The sequence below is a fragment of the Oncorhynchus gorbuscha genome, linkage group LG05 (assembly GCF_021184085.1).
Source record: "Oncorhynchus gorbuscha isolate QuinsamMale2020 ecotype Even-year linkage group LG05, OgorEven_v1.0, whole genome shotgun sequence".
Taxonomy (NCBI): Eukaryota; Metazoa; Chordata; class Actinopteri; order Salmoniformes; family Salmonidae; genus Oncorhynchus; species Oncorhynchus gorbuscha.
In genome coordinates, this window is record NC_060177.1 from 69,274,177 (window position 1) to 69,295,116 (window position 20,940).

The 20,940-nt window shown below is 43.0% G+C and overlaps 1 protein-coding gene across 1 annotated transcript in view; it reads right to left on the reverse strand.

Moving 5' to 3' along the window:
- Nucleotides 1-28: 28 nt before the first annotated feature.
- The window catches only part of LOC124034922 (SET-binding protein-like), a 128,748-nt gene continuing 107,836 nt past the window's right edge, over nt 29-20,940 (reverse strand). Inside the window, exon 8 of the mRNA XM_046348318.1 lies at nt 29-226. Within this exon, the coding sequence (XP_046204274.1) occupies nt 29-226 (198 nt within the window). The remainder of the gene's footprint in view (nt 227-20,940) is intronic.

Consider the following 20,940-nt stretch of genomic DNA (forward strand, 5'->3'; position numbering starts at 1 on the left):
CTCGCTGGTTTTGGCGGGCCGGGCGCTGTTAGAGTGGGCTCCTCTTGGCCTTGAGCTCGGCAGTCCTGCGAAGGTACGGGGCGGGATCACAGGGGTAGGGGTCATAGGTCAGGGGGTAGTAGTGATGGTGGAAGTTGAGGCGGAAGATGGAGGGGTAGGGTTGCTGGGGGTAGCAGGAGGCGTAGCGTCGGTGGGACACATGTAGCTGCTGCAGTTTTATCACCACCTGGCAGAGAAGAGGAGGAGAGGCCAAATCAGTACTGGATAATACAACAGTCCAGAGGAGAGGCCATATCAGTACTGGATAATACATACAGTCCAGAGGAGAGGCCATATCAATACTGGATAATACATACAGTCCAGAGGAGAGGAGGAAAGGCCATATCAGTACTGGATAATACAACAGTCCAGAGGAGAGGCCATATCAGTACTGGATAATACATACAGTCCAGAGGAGAGGCCATATCAGTACTGGATAATACATACAGTCCAGAGGAGAGGAGGAAAGGCCATATCAGTACTGGATAATACAACAGTCCAGAGGAGAGGCCATATCAGTACTGGATAATACATACAGTCCAGAGGAGAGGCCATATCAGTACTGGATAATACATACAGTCCAGAGGAGAGGCCATATCAGTACTGGATAATACATACAGTCCAGAGGAGAGGCCATATCAATACTGGATAAGTACATACAGTCCAGAGAAGAGGAGGAGAGGCCATATCAGTACTGGATAATACATACAGTCCAGAGGAGAGGCCATATCAATACTGGATAATACATACAGTCCAGAGGAGAGGAGGAAAGGCCATATCAGTACTGGATAATACAACAGTCCAGAGGAGAGGCCATATCAGTACTGGATAATACATACAGTCCAGAGGAGAGGCCATATCAGTACTGGATAATACATACAGTCCAGAGGAGAGGCCATATCAATACTGGATAATACATATAGTCCAGAGGAGAGGAGGAAAGGCCATATCAGTACTGGATAATACAACAGTCCAGAGGAGAGGCCATATCAGTACTGGATAATACATACAGTCCAGAGGAGAGGCCATATCAATACTGGATAATACATACAGTCCAGAGGAGAGGAGGAAAGGCCATATCAGTACTGGATAATACAACAGTCCAGAGGAGAGGCCATATCAGTACTGGATAATACATACAGTCCAGAGGAGAGGCCATATCAGTACTGGATAATACATACAGTCCAGAGGAGAGGCCATATCAATACTGGATAATACATACAGTCCAGAGAAGAGGAGGAGAGGCCATATCAGTACTGGATAATACAACAGTCCAGAGGAGAGGCCATATCAGTACTGGATAATACATACAGTCCAGAGGAGAGGCCATATCAGTACTGGATAATACATACAGTCCAGAGGAGAGGCCATATCAATACTGGATAATACATACAGTCCAGAGGAGAGGAGGAAAGGCCATATCAGTACTGGATAATACAACAGTCCAGAGGAGAGGCCATATCAGTACTGGATAATACATACAGTCCAGAGGAGAGGCCATATCAGTACTGGATAATACATACAGTCCAGAGGAGAGGCCATATCAGTACTGGATAATACATACAGTCCAGAGGAGAGGCCATATCAGTACTGGATAATACATACAGTCCAGAGGAGAGGCCATATCAGTACTGGATAATACATACAGTCCAGAGGAGAGGCCATATCAGTACTGGATAATACATACAGTCCAGAGGAGAGGCCATATCAATACTGGATAATACATATAGTCCAGAGGAGAGGAGGAGAGGCCATATCAGTACTGGATAATACATACAGTCCAGAGGAGAGGAGGAGAGGCCATATCAGTACTGGATAATACATACAGTCCAGAGGAGAGGAAGAGTGGCCATATCAGTACTGGATAATACATACAGTCCAGAGGAGTGGCCATATCAGTACTGGATAATACATACAGTCCAGAGGAGAGACCATATCAGTACTGAATAATACATACAGTCCAGAGGAGAGGAGGAGAGACCATATCAGTACTGGATAATACATACAGTCCAGAGGAGAGACCATATCAGTAATGGATAATACATACAGTCTAGAGGAGAGACCATTTCAGTACTGGATAATACATACAGTCCAGAGGAGAGACCATATCAGTACTGGATAATATATACAGTCCAGAGGAGAGGAGGAGAGGCCATATCAGTACTGGATAATACATACAGTCCAGAGGAGAGACCATATGAGTACTGGAAAATACATACAGTCGAGAGGAGAGGCCATATATGTACTGGGTAATACATACAGTCCAGGGGAGAGGAGAGACCATATCAGTACTGGATAATACATACAGTCCAGGGGAGAGGAGGAGAGGCCATATCAGTACTGGATAATACATACAGTCCAGAGGAGAGACCATATCAGTACTGGATAAAACATACAGTCCAGAGGAGAGAGCATATCAGTACTGGATAATACATACAGTCCAGAGGAGAGAGCATATCAGTACAGGATAATACATACAGTCCAGAGGAGAAGCCAAATCAGTACTGAATATTACATACAGTCCAGAGGAGAGGCCATATCAGTACTGGATAATACATACAGTCCAGAGGAGAGGAGGAGAGGACATATCAGTTCTGGATAATACATACAGTCCAGAGGAGAGACAATATCAGTACTGGATAATACATACAGTCCAGGGGAGAGACCATATCAGTACTGGATAATACATACAGTCCAGAGGAGAGGCCATATATGTTCTGGATAATACATACAGTCCAGAGGAGAGGCCATATCAGTACTGGATAATACACACAGTCCAGAGGAGAGGAGGAGAGACCATATCAATATTGGATAATACATACAGTCCAGAGGAGAGACCATATCAGTACTGGATAATACATACAGACCAGAGGAGAGGCCATATCAGTACTGGATAATACATACAGTCCAGAGGAGAGACCATATCAGTACTGGATAATACATACAGTCCAGAGGAGAGACCATATCAGTACTGGATAATACATACAGTCCAGAGGAGAGGAGGGCATATCAGTTCTGGATAATACATACAGTCCAGAGTAGAGGCCAAATCAGAACTGGATAATACATACAGTCCAGAGGAGAGACCATATCAGTACTGGATAATACATACAGTCCAGAGGAGAGACCATATCAGTACTGGCTATTACATACAGTCCAGAGGAGAGACCATATCAGTACTGGATAATACATACAGTCCAGAGGAGAGACCATATCAGTACTGGCTATTACATACAGTCCAGAGGAGAGACCATATCAGTACTGGATAATACATACAGTCCAGAGGAGAGACCATATCAGTACTGGCTATTACATACAGTCCAGAGGAGAGACCATATCAGTACTGGATAATACATACAGTCCAGAGGAGAGACCATATCAGTACTGGATAATACATACAGTCCAGATGAGAGACCATATCAGTACTGGCTATTACATACAGTCCAGAGGAGAGACCATATCAGTACTGGATAATACATACAGTCCAGAGGAGAGACCATATCAGTACTGGCTATTACATACAGTCCAGAGGAGAGACCATATCAGTACTGGCTATTACATACAGTCCAGAGGAGAGACCATATCGGTACTGGATAATACATACAGTCCAAAGGAGAGGCCAAATCAGTACTGGATAATACATACAGTCCAGAGGATAGGAGGAGTGACTATATCAATACTGAATAATGCATACAGTCCAGAGGAGAGACCATATCAGTACTGGATAATACATACAGTCCAGAGGAGAGACCATATCAGTACTGGCTATTACATACAGTCCAGAGGAGAGGAGGAGAGACCATATCAGTACTGGATAATACATACAGTCCAGGGGAGAGACCATATCAGTACTGGATAATACATACAGTCAAGAGGAGAGGAGGAGAGGCTATATCAGTACTGGATAATGCATACAGTTCAAAGGAGAGACCGTATGAGTACTGGAAAATACATACAGTCCAGAGGAGAGGAGGAGAGACTATATCAATACTGGAGAATACATACAGTCCAGAGTAGAGACCATATCAGTACTGGATAATACATACAGTCCAGAGGAGAGGAGGAGAGACCATATCAGTACTGGATAAAACATACAGTCCAGAGGAGAGGCCAAATCAGTACTGGATAATACATACAGTCCAGAGGAGAGGCCATATCAGGACTGGATAATACATACAGTCCAGAGGAGAGACCATATCAGTACTGGCTATTACACACAGTCCAGAGGAGAGGGGGAGAGACCATATCAGTACTGGATAATACATACAGTCCAGAAGAGAGGCCATATCAGTACTGGATAATACATACAGACCAGAGGAGAGACCATATCAGTACTGGATAAAACTTACAGTCCAGAGGAGAGGAGGAGAGACTATATCAATACTGAATAAAACATACAGTCCAGAGGAGAGGCCAAATCAGTACTGGATAAAACATACAGTCCAGAGGAGAGGAGGAGTGACTATATCAATACTGAATAATGCATACAGTCCAGGAGAGGAGGAGAGACTATATCAATAATGGATAATACATACAGTCCAGAGAAGAGACCATATCAGTACTGGATAATACATACAGTCCAGAGGAGAGGCCATATCAGTACTGGATAATACATACAGTCCAGAGGAGAGGCCATATCAGTACTGGATAATACATACAGTCCAGAGGAGAGGAGGAGAGGACATATCAGTTCTGGATAATACATACAGTCCAGAGGAGAGACCATATCAGTACTGGATAATACATACAGTCCAGAGGAGAGACCATATCAGTACTGGATAATACATACAGTCCAGAGGAGAGGCCATATCAGTACTGGATAATACATACAGTCCAGAGGAGAGACCATATCAGTACTGGATAATACATACAGTCCAGAGGAGAGGAGGAGAGGACATATCAGTACAGGATAATACATACAGTCCAGAGGAGAGGAGGAGAGACCATATCAATACTGGATAATACATACAGTCCAGAAGAGAGGCCATATCAGTACTGGATAATACATACAGACCAGAGGAGAGACCATATCAGTACTGGATAATACATACAGTCCAGAGGAGAGACCATATCAGTACTGGATAATACATACAGTCCAGAGGAGAGGCCATATCAGTACTGGATAATACATACAGTCCAGAGGAGAGGCCATATCAGTACTGGATAATACATACAGTCCAGAGGAGAGGCCATATCAGTACTGGATAATACATACAGTCCAGAAGAGAGGCCATATCAGGACTGGATAATACATACAGTCCAGAGGAGAGACCATATCAGTACTGGCTATTACATACAGTCCAGAGGAGAGGAGGAGAGACTATATCAATACTGAATAATGCATACAGTCCAGAGGAGAGGAGGAGAGACCATATCAATAATGGATAATACATACAGTCCAGAGGAGAGGCCATATCAGTACTGGATAATACATACAGTCCAGAGGAGAGGAGGAGAGACCATATCAGTACTGAATATTACATACAGTCCAGAGGAGAGACCATATCAGTACTGGATAATACATACAGTCCAGAGGAGAGGAGAGGAGGACATATCAGTTCTGGATAATACATACAGTCCAGAGTAGAGGCCAAATCAGAACTGGATAATACATACAGTCCAGAGGAGAGACCATATCAGTACTGGATAATACATAGAGTCCAGAGGAGAGACCATATCAGTACTGGATAATACATACAGTCCAGAGGAGAGGAGGAGAGGACATATCAGTTCTGGATAATACATACAGTCCAGAGTAGAGGCCAAATCAGAACTGGATAATACATACAGTCCAGAGGAGAGACCATATCAGTACTGGATAATACATACAGTCCAGAGGAGAGTAGGAGAGGACATATCAGTTCTGGATAATACATACAGTCCAGAGTAGAGGCCAAATCAGAACTGGATAATACATACAGTCCAGAGGAGAGACCATATCAGTACTGGATAATACATACAGTCCAGAGGAGAGGAGGAGAGGACATATCAGTTCTGGATAATACATACAGTCCAGAGTAGAGGCCAAATCAGAACTGGATAATACATACAGTCCAGAGGAGAGACCATATCAGTACTGGATAATACATACAGTCCAGAGGAGAGGAGGAGAGGACATATCAGTTCTGGATAATACATACAGTCCAGAGGAGAGACCATATCAGTACTGGATAATACATACAGTCCAGAGGAGAGACCATATCAGTACTGGCTATTACATACAGTCCAGAGGAGAGAGCATATCAGTACTGGATAATACATACAGTCCAGAGGAGAGGAGGAGATATCAGTTCTGGATAATACATACAGTCCAGAGGAGAGACCATATCAGTACTGGCTATTACATACAGTCCAGAGGAGAGGAGGAGAGACTATATCAATACTGAATAATGCATACAGTCCAGAGGAGAGGAGGAGAGACCATATCAATAATGGATAATACATACAGTCCAGAGGATAGGAGGAGTGACTATATCAATACTGAATAATGCATACAGTCCAGAGGAGAGACCATATCAGTACTGGATAATACATACAGTCCAGAGGAGAGACCATATCAGTACTGGCTATTACATACAGTCCAGAGGAGAGGAGGAGAGACCATATCAGTACTGGATAATACATACAGTCCAGGGGAGAGACCATATCAGTACTGGATAATACATACAGTCAAGAGGAGAGGAGGAGAGGCTATATCAGTACTGGATAATGCATACAGTTCAAAGGAGAGACCGTATGAGTACTGGAAAATACATACAGTCCAGAGGAGAGGAGGAGAGACTATATCAATACTGGAGAATACATACAGTCCAGAGTAGAGACCATATCAGTACTGGATAATACATACAGTCCAGAGGAGAGGAGGAGAGACCATATCAGTACTGGATAATACATACAGTCCAGAGGAGAGACCATATCAGTACTGGCTATTACATACAGTCCAGAGGAGAGGAGGAGAGACCATATCAGTACTGGATAATACATACAGTCCAGAAGAGAGGCCAAACCAGTACTGGATAATACACACAGTCCAGAGGAGAGGCCATATCAGGACTGGATAATACATACAGTCCAGAGGAGAGACCATATCAGTACTGGCTATTACACACAGTCCAGAGGAGAGGGGGAGAGACCATATCAGTACTGGATAATACATACAGTCCAGAAGAGAGGCCATATCAGTACTGGATAATACATACAGACCAGAGGAGAGACCATATCAGTACTGGATAAAACTTACAGTCCAGAGGAGAGGAGGAGAGACTATATCAATACTGAATAAAACATACAGTCCAGAGGAGAGGCCAAATCAGTACTGGATAAAACATACAGTCCAGAGGAGAGGAGGAGTGACTATATCAATACTGAATAATGCATACAGTCCAGAGGAGAGACCATATCAGTACTGGATAATACATACAGTCCAGAGGAGAGACCATATCAGTACTGGCTATTACATACAGTCCAGAGGAGAGGAGGAGAGACCATATCAGTGTACTGGATAATACATACAGTCCAGGGGAGAGACCATATCAGTACTGGATAATACATACAGTCAAGAGGAGAGGAGGAGAGGCTATATCAGTACTGGATAATGCATACAGTTCAAAGGAGAGACCGTATGAGTACTGGAAAATACATACAGTCCAGAGGAGAGGAGGAGAGACTATATCAATACTGGAGAATACATACAGTCCAGAGTAGAGACCATATCAGTACTGGATAATACATACAGTCCAGAGGAGAGGAGGAGAGACCATATCAGTACTGGATAATACATACAGTCCAGAGGAGAGACCATATCAGTACTGGCTATTACATACAGTCCAGAGGAGAGGAGGAGAGACCATATCAGTACTGGATAATACATACAGTCCAGAAGAGAGGCCATATCAGTACTGGATAAAACATACAGTCCAGAGGAGAGGCCAAATCAGTACTGGATAATACATACAGTCCAGAGGAGAGGCCATATCAGGACTGGATAATACATACAGTCCAGAGGAGAGACCATATCAGTACTGGCTATTACACACAGTCCAGAGGAGAGGGGGAGAGACCATATCAGTACTGGATAATACATACAGTCCAGAAGAGAGGCCATATCAGTACTGGATAATACATACAGACCAGAGGAGAGACCATATCAGTACTGGATAAAAACTTACAGTCCAGAGGAGAGGAGGAGAGACTATATCAATACTGAATAAAACATACAGTCCAGAGGAGAGGCCAAATCAGTACTGGATAAAACATACAGTCCAGAGGAGAGGAGGAGTGACTATATCAATACTGAATAATGCATACAGTCCAGAGGAGAGGAGGAGAGACTATATCAATAATGGATAATACATACAGTCCAGAGAAGAGACCATATCAGTACTGGATAATACATACAGTCCAGAGGAGAGGCCATATCAGTACTGGATAATACATACAGTCCAGAGGAGAGGAGGAGAGGACATATCAGTTCTGGATAATACATACAGTCCAGAGGAGAGACCATATCAGTACTGGATAATACATACAGTCCAGAGGAGAGACCATATCAGTACTGGATAATACATACAGTCCAGAGGAGAGGCCATATCAGTACTGGATAATACATACAGTCCAGAGGAGAGACCATATCAGTACTGGATAATACATACAGTCCAGAGGAGAGGAGGAGAGGACATATCAGTACAGGATAATACATACAGTCCAGAGGAGAGGAGGAGAGACCATATCAGTACTGGATAATACATACAGTCCAGAGGAGAGGCCATATCAGTACTGGATAATACATACAGTCCAGAGGAGAGGCCATATCAGTACTGGATAATACATACAGTCCAGAAGAGAGGCCATATCAGGACTGGATAATACATACAGTCCAGAGGAGAGACCATATCAGTACTGGCTATTACATACAGTCCAGAGGAGAGGAGGAGAGACTATATCAATACTGAATAATGCATACAGTCCAGAGGAGAGGAGGAGAGACCATATCAATAATGGATAATACATACAGTCCAGAGGAGAGGCCATATCAGTACTGGATAATACATACAGTCCAGAGGAGAGGAGGAGAGACCATATCAGTACTGAATATTACATACAGTCCAGAGGAGAGACCATATCAGTACTGGATAATACATACAGTCCAGAGGAGAGGAGAGGAGGACATATCAGTTCTGGATAATACATACAGTCCAGAGTAGAGGCCAAATCAGAACTGGATAATACATACAGTCCAGAGGAGAGACCATATCAGTACTGGATAATACATACAGTCCAGAAGAGAGGCCATATCAGTACTGGATAATACATACAGACCAGAGGAGAGACCATATCAGTACTGGATAAAACTTACAGTCCAGAGGAGAGGAGGAGAGACTATATCAATACTGAATAAAACATACAGTCCAGAGGAGAGGCCAAATCAGTACTGGATAAAACATACAGTCCAGAGGAGAGGAGGAGTGACTATATCAATACTGAATAATGCATACAGTCCAGAGGAGAGGAGGAGAGACTATATCAATAATGGATAATACATACAGTCCAGAGAAGAGACCATATCAGTACTGGATAATACATACAGTCCAGAGGAGAGGCCATATCAGTACTGGATAATACATACAGTCCAGAGGAGAGGCCATATCAGTACTGGATAATACATACAGTCCAGAGGAGAGGAGGAGAGGACATATCAGTTCTGGATAATACATACAGTCCAGAGGAGAGACCATATCAGTACTGGATAATACATACAGTCCAGAGGAGAGACCATATCAGTACTGGATAATACATACAGTCCAGAGGAGAGGCCATATCAGTACTGGATAATACATACAGTCCAGAGGAGAGACCATATCAGTACTGGATAATACATACAGTCCAGAGGAGAGGAGGAGAGGACATATCAGTACAGGATAATACATACAGTCCAGAGGAGAGGAGGAGAGACCATATCAATACTGGATAATACATACAGTCCAGAAGAGAGGCCATATCAGTACTGGATAATACATACAGACCAGAGGAGAGACCATATCAGTACTGGATAATACATACAGTCCAGAGGAGAGACCATATCAGTACTGGCTATTACACACAGTCCAGAGGAGAGGGGGAGAGACCATATCAGTACTGGATAATACATACAGTCCAGAAGAGAGGCCATATCAGTACTGGATAATACATACAGACCAGAGGAGAGACCATATCAGTACTGGATAAAACTTACAGTCCAGAGGAGAGGAGGAGAGACTATATCAATACTGAATAAAACATACAGTCCAGAGGAGAGGCCAAATCAGTACTGGATAAAACATACAGTCCAGAGGAGAGGAGGAGTGACTATATCAATACTGAATAATGCATACAGTCCAGAGGAGAGGAGGAGAGACTATATCAATAATGGATAATACATACAGTCCAGAGAAGAGACCATATCAGTACTGGATAATACATACAGTCCAGAGGAGAGGCCATATCAGTACTGGATAATACATACAGTCCAGAGGAGAGGAGGAGAGGACATATCAGTTCTGGATAATACATACAGTCCAGAGGAGAGACCATATCAGTACTGGATAATACATACAGTCCAGAGGAGAGACCATATCAGTACTGGATAATACATACAGTCCAGAGGAGAGGCCATATCAGTACTGGATAATACATACAGTCCAGAGGAGAGACCATATCAGTACTGGATAATACATACAGTCCAGAGGAGAGGAGGAGAGGACATATCAGTACTGGATAATACATACAGTCCAGAGGAGAGGAGGAGAGACCATATCAGTACTGGATAATACATACAGTCCAGAGGAGAGGCCATATCAGTACTGGATAATACATACAGTCCAGAGGAGAGGCCATATCAGTACTGGATAATACATACAGTCCAGAAGAGAGGCCATATCAGGACTGGATAATACATACAGTCCAGAGGAGAGACCATATCAGTACTGGCTATTACATACAGTCCAGAGGAGAGGAGGAGAGACTATATCAATACTGGAATAATGCATACAGTCCAGAGGAGAGGAGGAGAGACCATATCAATAATGGATAATACATACAGTCCAGAGGGAGAGGCCATATCAGTACTGGATAATACATACAGTCCAGAGGAGAGGAGGAGAGACCATATCAGTACTGAATATTACATACAGTCCAGAGGAGAGACCATATCAGTACTGGATAATACATACAGTCCAGAGGAGAGGAGAGGAGGACATATCAGTTCTGGATAATACATACAGTCCAGAGTAGAGGCCAAATCAGAACTGGATAATACATACAGTCCAGAGGAGAGACCATATCAGTACTGGATAATACATACAGTCCAGAAGAGAGGCCATATCAGTACTGGATAATACATACAGACCAGAGGAGAGACCATATCAGTACTGGATAAAACTTACAGTCCAGAGGAGAGGAGGAGAGACTATATCAATACTGAATAAAACATACAGTCCAGAGGAGAGGCCAAATCAGTACTGGATAAAACATACAGTCCAGAGGAGAGGAGGAGACTATATCAATACTGAATAATGCATACAGTCCAGAGGAGAGGAGGAGAGACTATATCAATAATGGATAATACATACAGTCCAGAGAAGAGACCATATCAGTACTGGATAATACATACAGTCCAGAGGAGAGGCCATATCAGTACTGGATAATACATACAGTCCAGAGGAGAGGCCATATCAGTACTGGATAATACATACAGTCCAGAGGAGAGGAGGAGAGGACATATCAGTTCTGGATAATACATACAGTCCAGAGGAGAGACCATATCAGTACTGGATAATACATACAGTCCAGAGGAGAGACCATATCAGTACTGGATAATACATACAGTCCAGAGGAGAGGCCATATCAGTACTGGATAATACATACAGTCCAGAGGAGAGACCATATCAGTACTGGATAATACATACAGTCCAGAGGAGAGGAGGAGAGGACATATCAGTACAGGATAATACATACAGTCCAGAGGAGAGGAGGAGAGACCATATCAATACTGGATAATACATACAGTCCAGAAGAGAGGCCATATCAGTACTGGATAATACATACAGACCAGAGGAGAGACCATATCAGTACTGGATAATACATACAGTCCAGAGGAGAGACCATATCAGTACTGGATAATACATACAGTCCAGAGGAGAGGCCATATCAGTACTGGATAATACATACAGTCCAGAGGAGAGGCCATATCAGTACTGGATAATACATACAGTCCAGAGGAGAGGCCATATCAGTACTGGATAATACATACAGTCCAGAAGAGAGGCCATATCAGGACTGGATAATACATACAGTCCAGAGGAGAGACCATATCAGTACTGGCTATTACATACAGTCCAGAGGAGAGGAGGAGAGACTATATCAATACTGAATAATGCATACAGTCCAGAGGAGAGGAGGAGAGACCATATCAATAATGGATAATACATACAGTCCAGAGGAGAGGCCATATCAGTACTGGATAATACATACAGTCCAGAGGAGAGGAGGAGAGACCATATCAGTACTGAATATTACATACAGTCCAGAGGAGAGACCATATCAGTACTGGATAATACATACAGTCCAGAGGAGAGAGAGGAGGACATATCAGTTCTGGATAATACATACAGTCCAGAGTAGAGGCCAAATCAGAACTGGATAATACATACAGTCCAGAGGAGAGACCATATCAGTACTGGATAATACATAGAGTCCAGAGGAGAGACCATATCAGTACTGGATAATACATACAGTCCAGAGGAGAGGAGGAGAGGACATATCAGTTCTGGATAATACATACAGTCCAGAGTAGAGGCCAAATCAGAACTGGATAATACATACAGTCCAGAGGAGAGACCATATCAGTACTGGATAATACATACAGTCCAGAGGAGAGTAGGAGAGGACATATCAGTTCTGGATAATACATACAGTCCAGAGTAGAGGCCAAATCAGAACTGGATAATACATACAGTCCAGAGGAGAGACCATATCAGTACTGGATAATACATACAGTCCAGAGGAGAGGAGGAGAGGACATATCAGTTCTGGATAATACATACAGTCCAGAGTAGAGGCCAAATCAGAACTGGATAATACATACAGTCCAGAGGAGAGACCATATCAGTACTGGATAATACATACAGTCCAGAGGAGAGGAGGAGAGGACATATCAGTTCTGGATAATACATACAGTCCAGAGGAGAGACCATATCAGTACTGGATAATACATACAGTCCAGAGGAGAGACCATATCAGTACTGGCTATTACATACAGTCCAGAGGAGAGAGCATATCAGTACTGGATAATACATACAGTCCAGAGGAGAGGAGGAGATATCAGTTCTGGATAATACATACAGTCCAGAGGAGAGACCATATCAGTACTGGCTATTACATACAGTCCAGAGGAGAGGAGGAGAGACTATATCAATACTGAATAATGCATACAGTCCAGAGGAGAGGAGGAGAGACCATATCAATAATGGATAATACATACAGTCCAGAGGATAGGAGGAGTGACTATATCAATACTGAATAATGCATACAGTCCAGAGGAGAGACCATATCAGTACTGGATAATACATACAGTCCAGAGGAGAGACCATATCAGTACTGGCTATTACATACAGTCCAGAGGAGAGGAGGAGAGACCATATCAGTACTGGATAATACATACAGTCCAGGGAGAGACCATATCAGTACTGGATAATACATACAGTCAAGAGGAGAGGAGGAGAGGCTATATCAGTACTGGATAATGCATACAGTTCAAAGGAGAGACCGTATGAGTACTGGAAAATACATACAGTCCAGAGGAGAGGAGGAGAGACTATATCAATACTGGAGAATACATACAGTCCAGAGTAGAGACCATATCAGTACTGGATAATACATACAGTCCAGAGGAGAGGAGGAGAGACCATATCAGTACTGGATAATACATACAGTCCAGAGGAGAGACCATATCAGTACTGGCTATTACATACAGTCCAGAGGAGAGGAGGAGAGACCATATCAGTACTGGATAATACATACAGTCCAGAAGAGAGGCCAAACCAGTACTGGATAATACACACAGTCCAGAGGAGAGGCCATATCAGGACTGGATAATACATACAGTCCAGAGGAGAGACCATATCAGTACTGGCTATTACACACAGTCCAGAGGAGAGGGGGAGAGACCACATCAGTACTGGATAATACATACAGTCCAGAAGAGAGGCCATATCAGTACTGGATAATACATACAGACCAGAGGAGAGACCATATCAGTACTGGATAAAACTTACAGTCCAGAGGAGAGGAGGAGAGACTATATCAATACTGAATAAAACATACAGTCCAGAGGAGAGGCCAAATCAGTACTGGATAAAACATACAGTCCAGAGGAGAGGAGGAGTGACTATATCAATACTGAATAATGCATACAGTCCAGAGGAGAGACCATATCAGTACTGGATAATACATACAGTCCAGAGGAGAGACCATATCAGTACTGGCTATTACATACAGTCCAGAGGAGAGGAGGAGAGACCATATCAGTACTGGATAATACATACAGTCCAGGGGAGAGACCATATCAGTACTGGATAATACATACAGTCAAGAGGAGAGGAGGAGAGGCTATATCAGTACTGGATAATCATACAGTTCAAAGGAGAGATATGAGTACTGGAAAATACATACAGTCCAGAGGAGAGGAGGAGAGACTATATCAATACTGGAGAATACATACAGTCCAGAGTAGAGACCATATCAGTACTGGATAATACATACAGTCCAGAGGAGAGACCATATCAGTACTGGATAATACATACAGTCCAGAGGAGAGACCATATCAGTACTGGCTATTACATACAGTCCAGAGGAGAGGAGGAGAGACCATATCAGTACTGGATAATACATACAGTCCAGAAGAGAGGCCATATCAGTACTGGATAAAACATACAGTCCAGAGGAGAGGCCAAATCAGTACTGGATAATACATACAGTCCAGAGGAGAGGCCATATCAGGACTGGATAATACATACAGTCCAGAGGAGAGACCATATCAGTACTGGCTATTACACACAGTCCAGAGGAGAGGGGGAGAGACCATATCAGTACTGGATAATACATACAGTCCAGAAGAGAGGCCATATCAGTACTGGATAATACATACAGACCAGAGGAGAGACCATATCAGTACTGGATAAAACTTACAGTCCAGAGGAGAGGAGGAGAGACTATATCAATACTGAATAAAACATACAGTCCAGAGGAGAGGCCAAATCAGTACTGGATAAAACATACAGTCCAGAGGAGAGGAGGAGTGACTATATCAATACTGAATAATGCATACAGTCCAGAGGAGAGGAGGAGACTATATCAATAATGGATAATACATACAGTCCAGAGAAGAGACCATATCAGTACTGGATAATACATACAGTCCAGAGGAGAGGCCATATCAGTACTGGATAATACATACAGTCCAGAGGAGAGGAGGAGAGGACATATCAGTTCTGGATAATACATACAGTCCAGAGGAGAGACCATATCAGTACTGGATAATACATACAGTCCAGAGGAGAGACCATATCAGTACTGGATAATACATACAGTCCAGAGGAGAGGCCATATCAGTACTGGATAATACATACAGTCCAGAGGAGAGACCATATCAGTACTGGATAATACATACAGTCCAGAGGAGAGGAGGAGAGGACATATCAGTACTGGATAATACATACAGTCCAGAGGAGAGGAGGAGAGACCATATCAGTACTGGATAATACATACAGTCCAGAGGAGAGGCCATATCAGTACTGGATAATACATACAGTCCAGAGGAGAGGCCATATCAGTACTGGATAATACATACAGTCATATCAGGACTGGATAATACATACAGTCCAGAGGAGAGACCATATCAGTACTGGCTATTACATACAGTCCAGAGGAGAGGAGGAGAGACTATATCAATACTGAATAATGCATACAGTCCAGAGGAGAGGAGGAGAGACCATATCAATAATGGATAATACATACAGTCCAGAGGAGAGGCCATATCAGTACTGGATAATACATACAGTCCAGAGGAGAGGAGGAGAGACCATATCAGTACTGAATATTACATACAGTCCAGAGGAGAGACCATATCAGTACTGGATAATACATACAGTCCAGAGGAGAGGAGAGGAGGACATATCAGTTCTGGATAATACATACAGTCCAGAGTAGAGGCCAAATCAGAACTGGATAATACATACAGTCCAGAGGAGAGACCATATCAGTACTGGATAATACATAGAGTCCAGAGGAGAGACCATATCAGTACTGGATAATACATACAGTCCAGAGGAGAGGAGGAGAGGACATATCAGTTCTGGATAATACATACAGTCCAGAGTAGAGGCCAAATCAGAACTGGATAATACATACAGTCCAGAGGAGAGACCATATCAGTACTGGATAATACATACAGTCCAGAGGAGAGTAGGAGAGGACATATCAGTTCTGGATAATACATACAGTCCAGAGTAGAGGCCAAATCAGAACTGGATAATACATACAGTCCAGAGGAGAGACCATATCAGTACTGGATAATACATACAGTCCAGAGGAGAGGAGGAGAGGACATATCAGTTCTGGATAATACATACAGTCCAGAGTAGAGGCCAAATCAGAACTGGATAATACATACAGTCCAGAGGAGAGACCATATCAGTACTGGATAATACATACAGTCCAGAGGAGAGGAGGAGAGGACATATCAGTTCTGGATAATACATACAGTCCAGAGGAGAGACCATATCAGTACTGGATAATACATACAGTCCAGAGGAGAGACCATATCAGTACTGGCTATTACATACAGTCCAGAGGAGAGACCATATCAGTACTGGATAATACATACAGTCCAGAGGAGAGGAGGAGAGGACATATCAGTTCTGGATAATACATACAGTCCAGAGGAGAGACCATATCAGTACTGGCTATTACATACAGTCCAGAGGAGAGAGAAGAGACCATATCAATACTGAATAATGCATACAGTCCAGAGGAGAGGAGGAGAGACCATATCAATACTGGATAATACATACAGTCCAGAGGAGAGGCCATATCAGTACTGGATAATACATACAGTCCAGAGGAGAGGAGGAGAGACCATATCAGTACTGAATATTACATACAGTCCAGAGGAGAGACCATATCAGTACTGGATAATACATACAGTCCAGAGGAGGAGAGGAGGACATATCAGTTCTGGATAATACATACAGTCCAGAGTAGAGGCCAAATCAGAACTGGATAATACACAGTCCAGAGGAGAGACCATATCAGTACTGGATAATACATAGAGTCCAGAGGAGAGACCATATCAGTACTGGATAATACATACAGTCCAGAGGAGAGGAGGAGAGGACATATCAGTTCTGGATAATACATACAGTCCAGAGTAGAGGCCAAATCAGAACTGGATAATACATACAGTCCAGAGGAGAGACCATATCAGTACTGGATAATACATACAGTCCAGAGGAGAGAGGAGAGGACATATCAGTTCTGGATAATACATACAGTCCAGAGTAGAGGCCAAATCAGAACTGGATAATACATACAGTCCAGAGGAGAGACCATATCAGTACTGGATAATACATACAGTCCAGAGGAGAGGAGGAGAGGACATATCAGTTCTGGATTATACATACAGTCCAGAGTAGAGGCCAAATCAGAACTGGATAATACATACAGTCCAGAGGAGAGACCATATCAGTACTGGATAATACATACAGTCCAGAGGAGAGGAGGAGAGGACATATCAGTTCTGGATAATACATACAGTCCAGAGGAGAGACCATATCAGTACTGGATAATACATACAGTCCAGAGGAGAGACCATATCAGTACTGGCTATTACATACAGTCCAGAGGAGAGACCATATCAGTACTGGATAATACATACAGTCCAGAGGAGAGGAGGAGAGGACATATCAGTTCTGGATAATACATACAGTCCAGAGGAGAGACCATATCAGTACTGGCTATTACATACAGTCCAGAGGAGAGACCATATCAGTACTGGCTATTACATACAGTCCAGAGGAGAGACCATATCAGTACTGGATAATACATACAGTCCAGAGGAGAGGAGGAGAGGACATATCAGTTCTGGATAATACATACAGTCCAGAGTAGAGGCCAAATCAGAACTGGATAATACATACAGTCCAGAGGAGAGGAGGAGAGGACATATCAGTTCTGGATAATACATACAGTCCAGAGTAGAGGCCAAATCAGAACTGGATAATACATACAGTCCAGAGGAGAGACCATATCAGTACTGGATAATACATACAGTCCAGAGGAGAGGAGATATCAGTTCTGGATAATACATACAGTCCAGAGGAGAGACCATCTCAGTACTGGATAATACATACAGTCCAGAGGAGAGACCATATCAGTACTGGCTATTACATACAGTCCAGAGGAGAGACCATATCAGTACTGGATAATACATACAGTCCAGAGGAGAGGAGGAGAGGACATATCAGTTCTGGATAATACATACAGTCCAGAGTAGAGGCCAAATCAGAACTGGATAATACATACAGTCCAGAGGAGAGACCATATCAGTACTGGATAATACATACAGTCCAGAGGAGAGGAGGAGAGGACATATCAGTTCTGGATAATACATACAGTCCAGAGTAGAGGCCAAATCAGAACTGGATAATACATACAGTCCAGAGGAGAGGAGGAGAGGACATATCAGTTCTGGATAATACATACAGTCCAGAGGAGAGACCATATCAGTACTGGCTATTACATACAGTCCAGAGGAGAGGAGGAGAGACTATATCAATACTGAATAATGCATACAGTCCAGAGGAGAGGAGGAGAGACCATATCAATAATGGATAATACATACAGTCCAGAGGAGAGGCCATATCAGTACTGGATAATACATACAGTCCAGAGGAGAGGAGGAGAGACCATATCAGTACTGAATATTACATACAGTCCAGAGGAGAGACCATATCAGTACTGGATAATACATACAGTCCAGAGGAGAGGAGAGGAGGACATATCAGTTCTGGATAATACATACAGTCCAGAGTAGAGGCCAAATCAGAACTGGATAATACATACAGTCCAGAGGAGAGACCATATCAGTACTGGATAATACATAGAGTCCAGAGGAGAGACCATATCAGTACTGGATAATACATACAGTCCAGAGGAGAGGAGGAGAGGACATATCAGTTCTGGATAATACATACAGTCCAGAGTAGAGGCCAAATCAGAACTGGATAATACATACAGTCCAGAGGAGAGACCATATCAGTACTGGATAATACATACAGTCCAGAGGAGAGTAGGAGAGGACATATCAGTTCTGGATAATACATACAGTCCAGAGTAGAGGCCAAATCAGAACTGGATAATACATACAGTCCAGAGGAGAGACCATATCAGTACTGGATAATACATACAGTCCAGAGGAGAGGAGGAGAGGACATATCAGTTCTGGATTATACATACAGTCCAGAGTAGAGGCCAAATCAGAACTGGATAATACATACAGTCCAGAGGAGAGACCATATCAGTACTGGATAATACATACAGTCCAGAGGAGAGGAGGAGAGGACATATCAGTTCTGGATAATACATACAGTCCAGAGGAGAGACCATATCAGTACTGGATAATACATACAGTCCAGAGGAGAGACCATATCAGTACTGGCTATTACATACAGTCCAGAGGAGAGACCATATCAGTACTGGATAATACATACAGTCCAGAGGAGAGGAGGAGAGGACATATCAGTTCTGGATAATACATACAGTCCAGAGGAGAGACCATATCAGTACTGGCTATTACATACAGTCCAGAGGAGAGACCATATCAGTACTGGCTATTACATACAGTCCAGAGGAGAGACCATATCAGTACTGGATAATACATACAGTCCAGAGGAGAGGAGGAGAGGACATATCAGTTCTGGATAATACATACAGTCCAGAGTAGAGGCCAAATCAGAACTGGATAATACATACAGTCCAGAGGAGAGGAGGAGAGGACATATCAGTTCTGGATAATACATACAGTCCAGAGTAGAGGCCAAATCAGAACTGGATAATACATACAGTCCAGAGGAGAGACCATATCAGTACTGGATAATACATACAGTCCAGAGGAGAGGAGATATCAGTTCTGGATAATACATACAGTCCAGAGGAGAGACCATCTCAGTACTGGATAATACATACAGTCCAGAGGAGAGACCATATCAGTACTGGCTATTACATACAGTCCAGAGGAGAGACCATATCAGTACTGGATAATACATACAGTCCAGAGGAGAGGAGGAGAGGACATATCAGTTCTGGATAATACATACAGTCCAGAGGAGAGGACATATCAGTTCTGGATAATACATACAGTCCAGAGGAGAGACCATATCAGTACTGGCTATTACATACAGTCCAGAGGAGAGACCATATCAATACTGGCTATTACATACAGTCCAGAGGAGAGACCATATCAGTACTGGATAATACATACAGTCCAGAGGAGAGGAGGAGAGGACATATCAGTTCTGGATAATACATACAGTCCAGAGTAGAGGCCAAATCAGAACTGGATAATACATACAGTCCAGAGGAGAGACCATATCAGTACTGGATAATACATACAGTCCAGAGGAGAGGAGGAGAGGACATATCAGTTCTGGATAATACATACAGTCCACAGTAGAGGCCAAATCAGAACTGGATAATACATACAGTCCAGAGGAGAGACCATATCAGTACTGGATAATACATACAGTCCAGAGGAGAGGCCATATATGTTCTGGATAATACATACAGTCCAGAGGAGAGACCATATCAGTA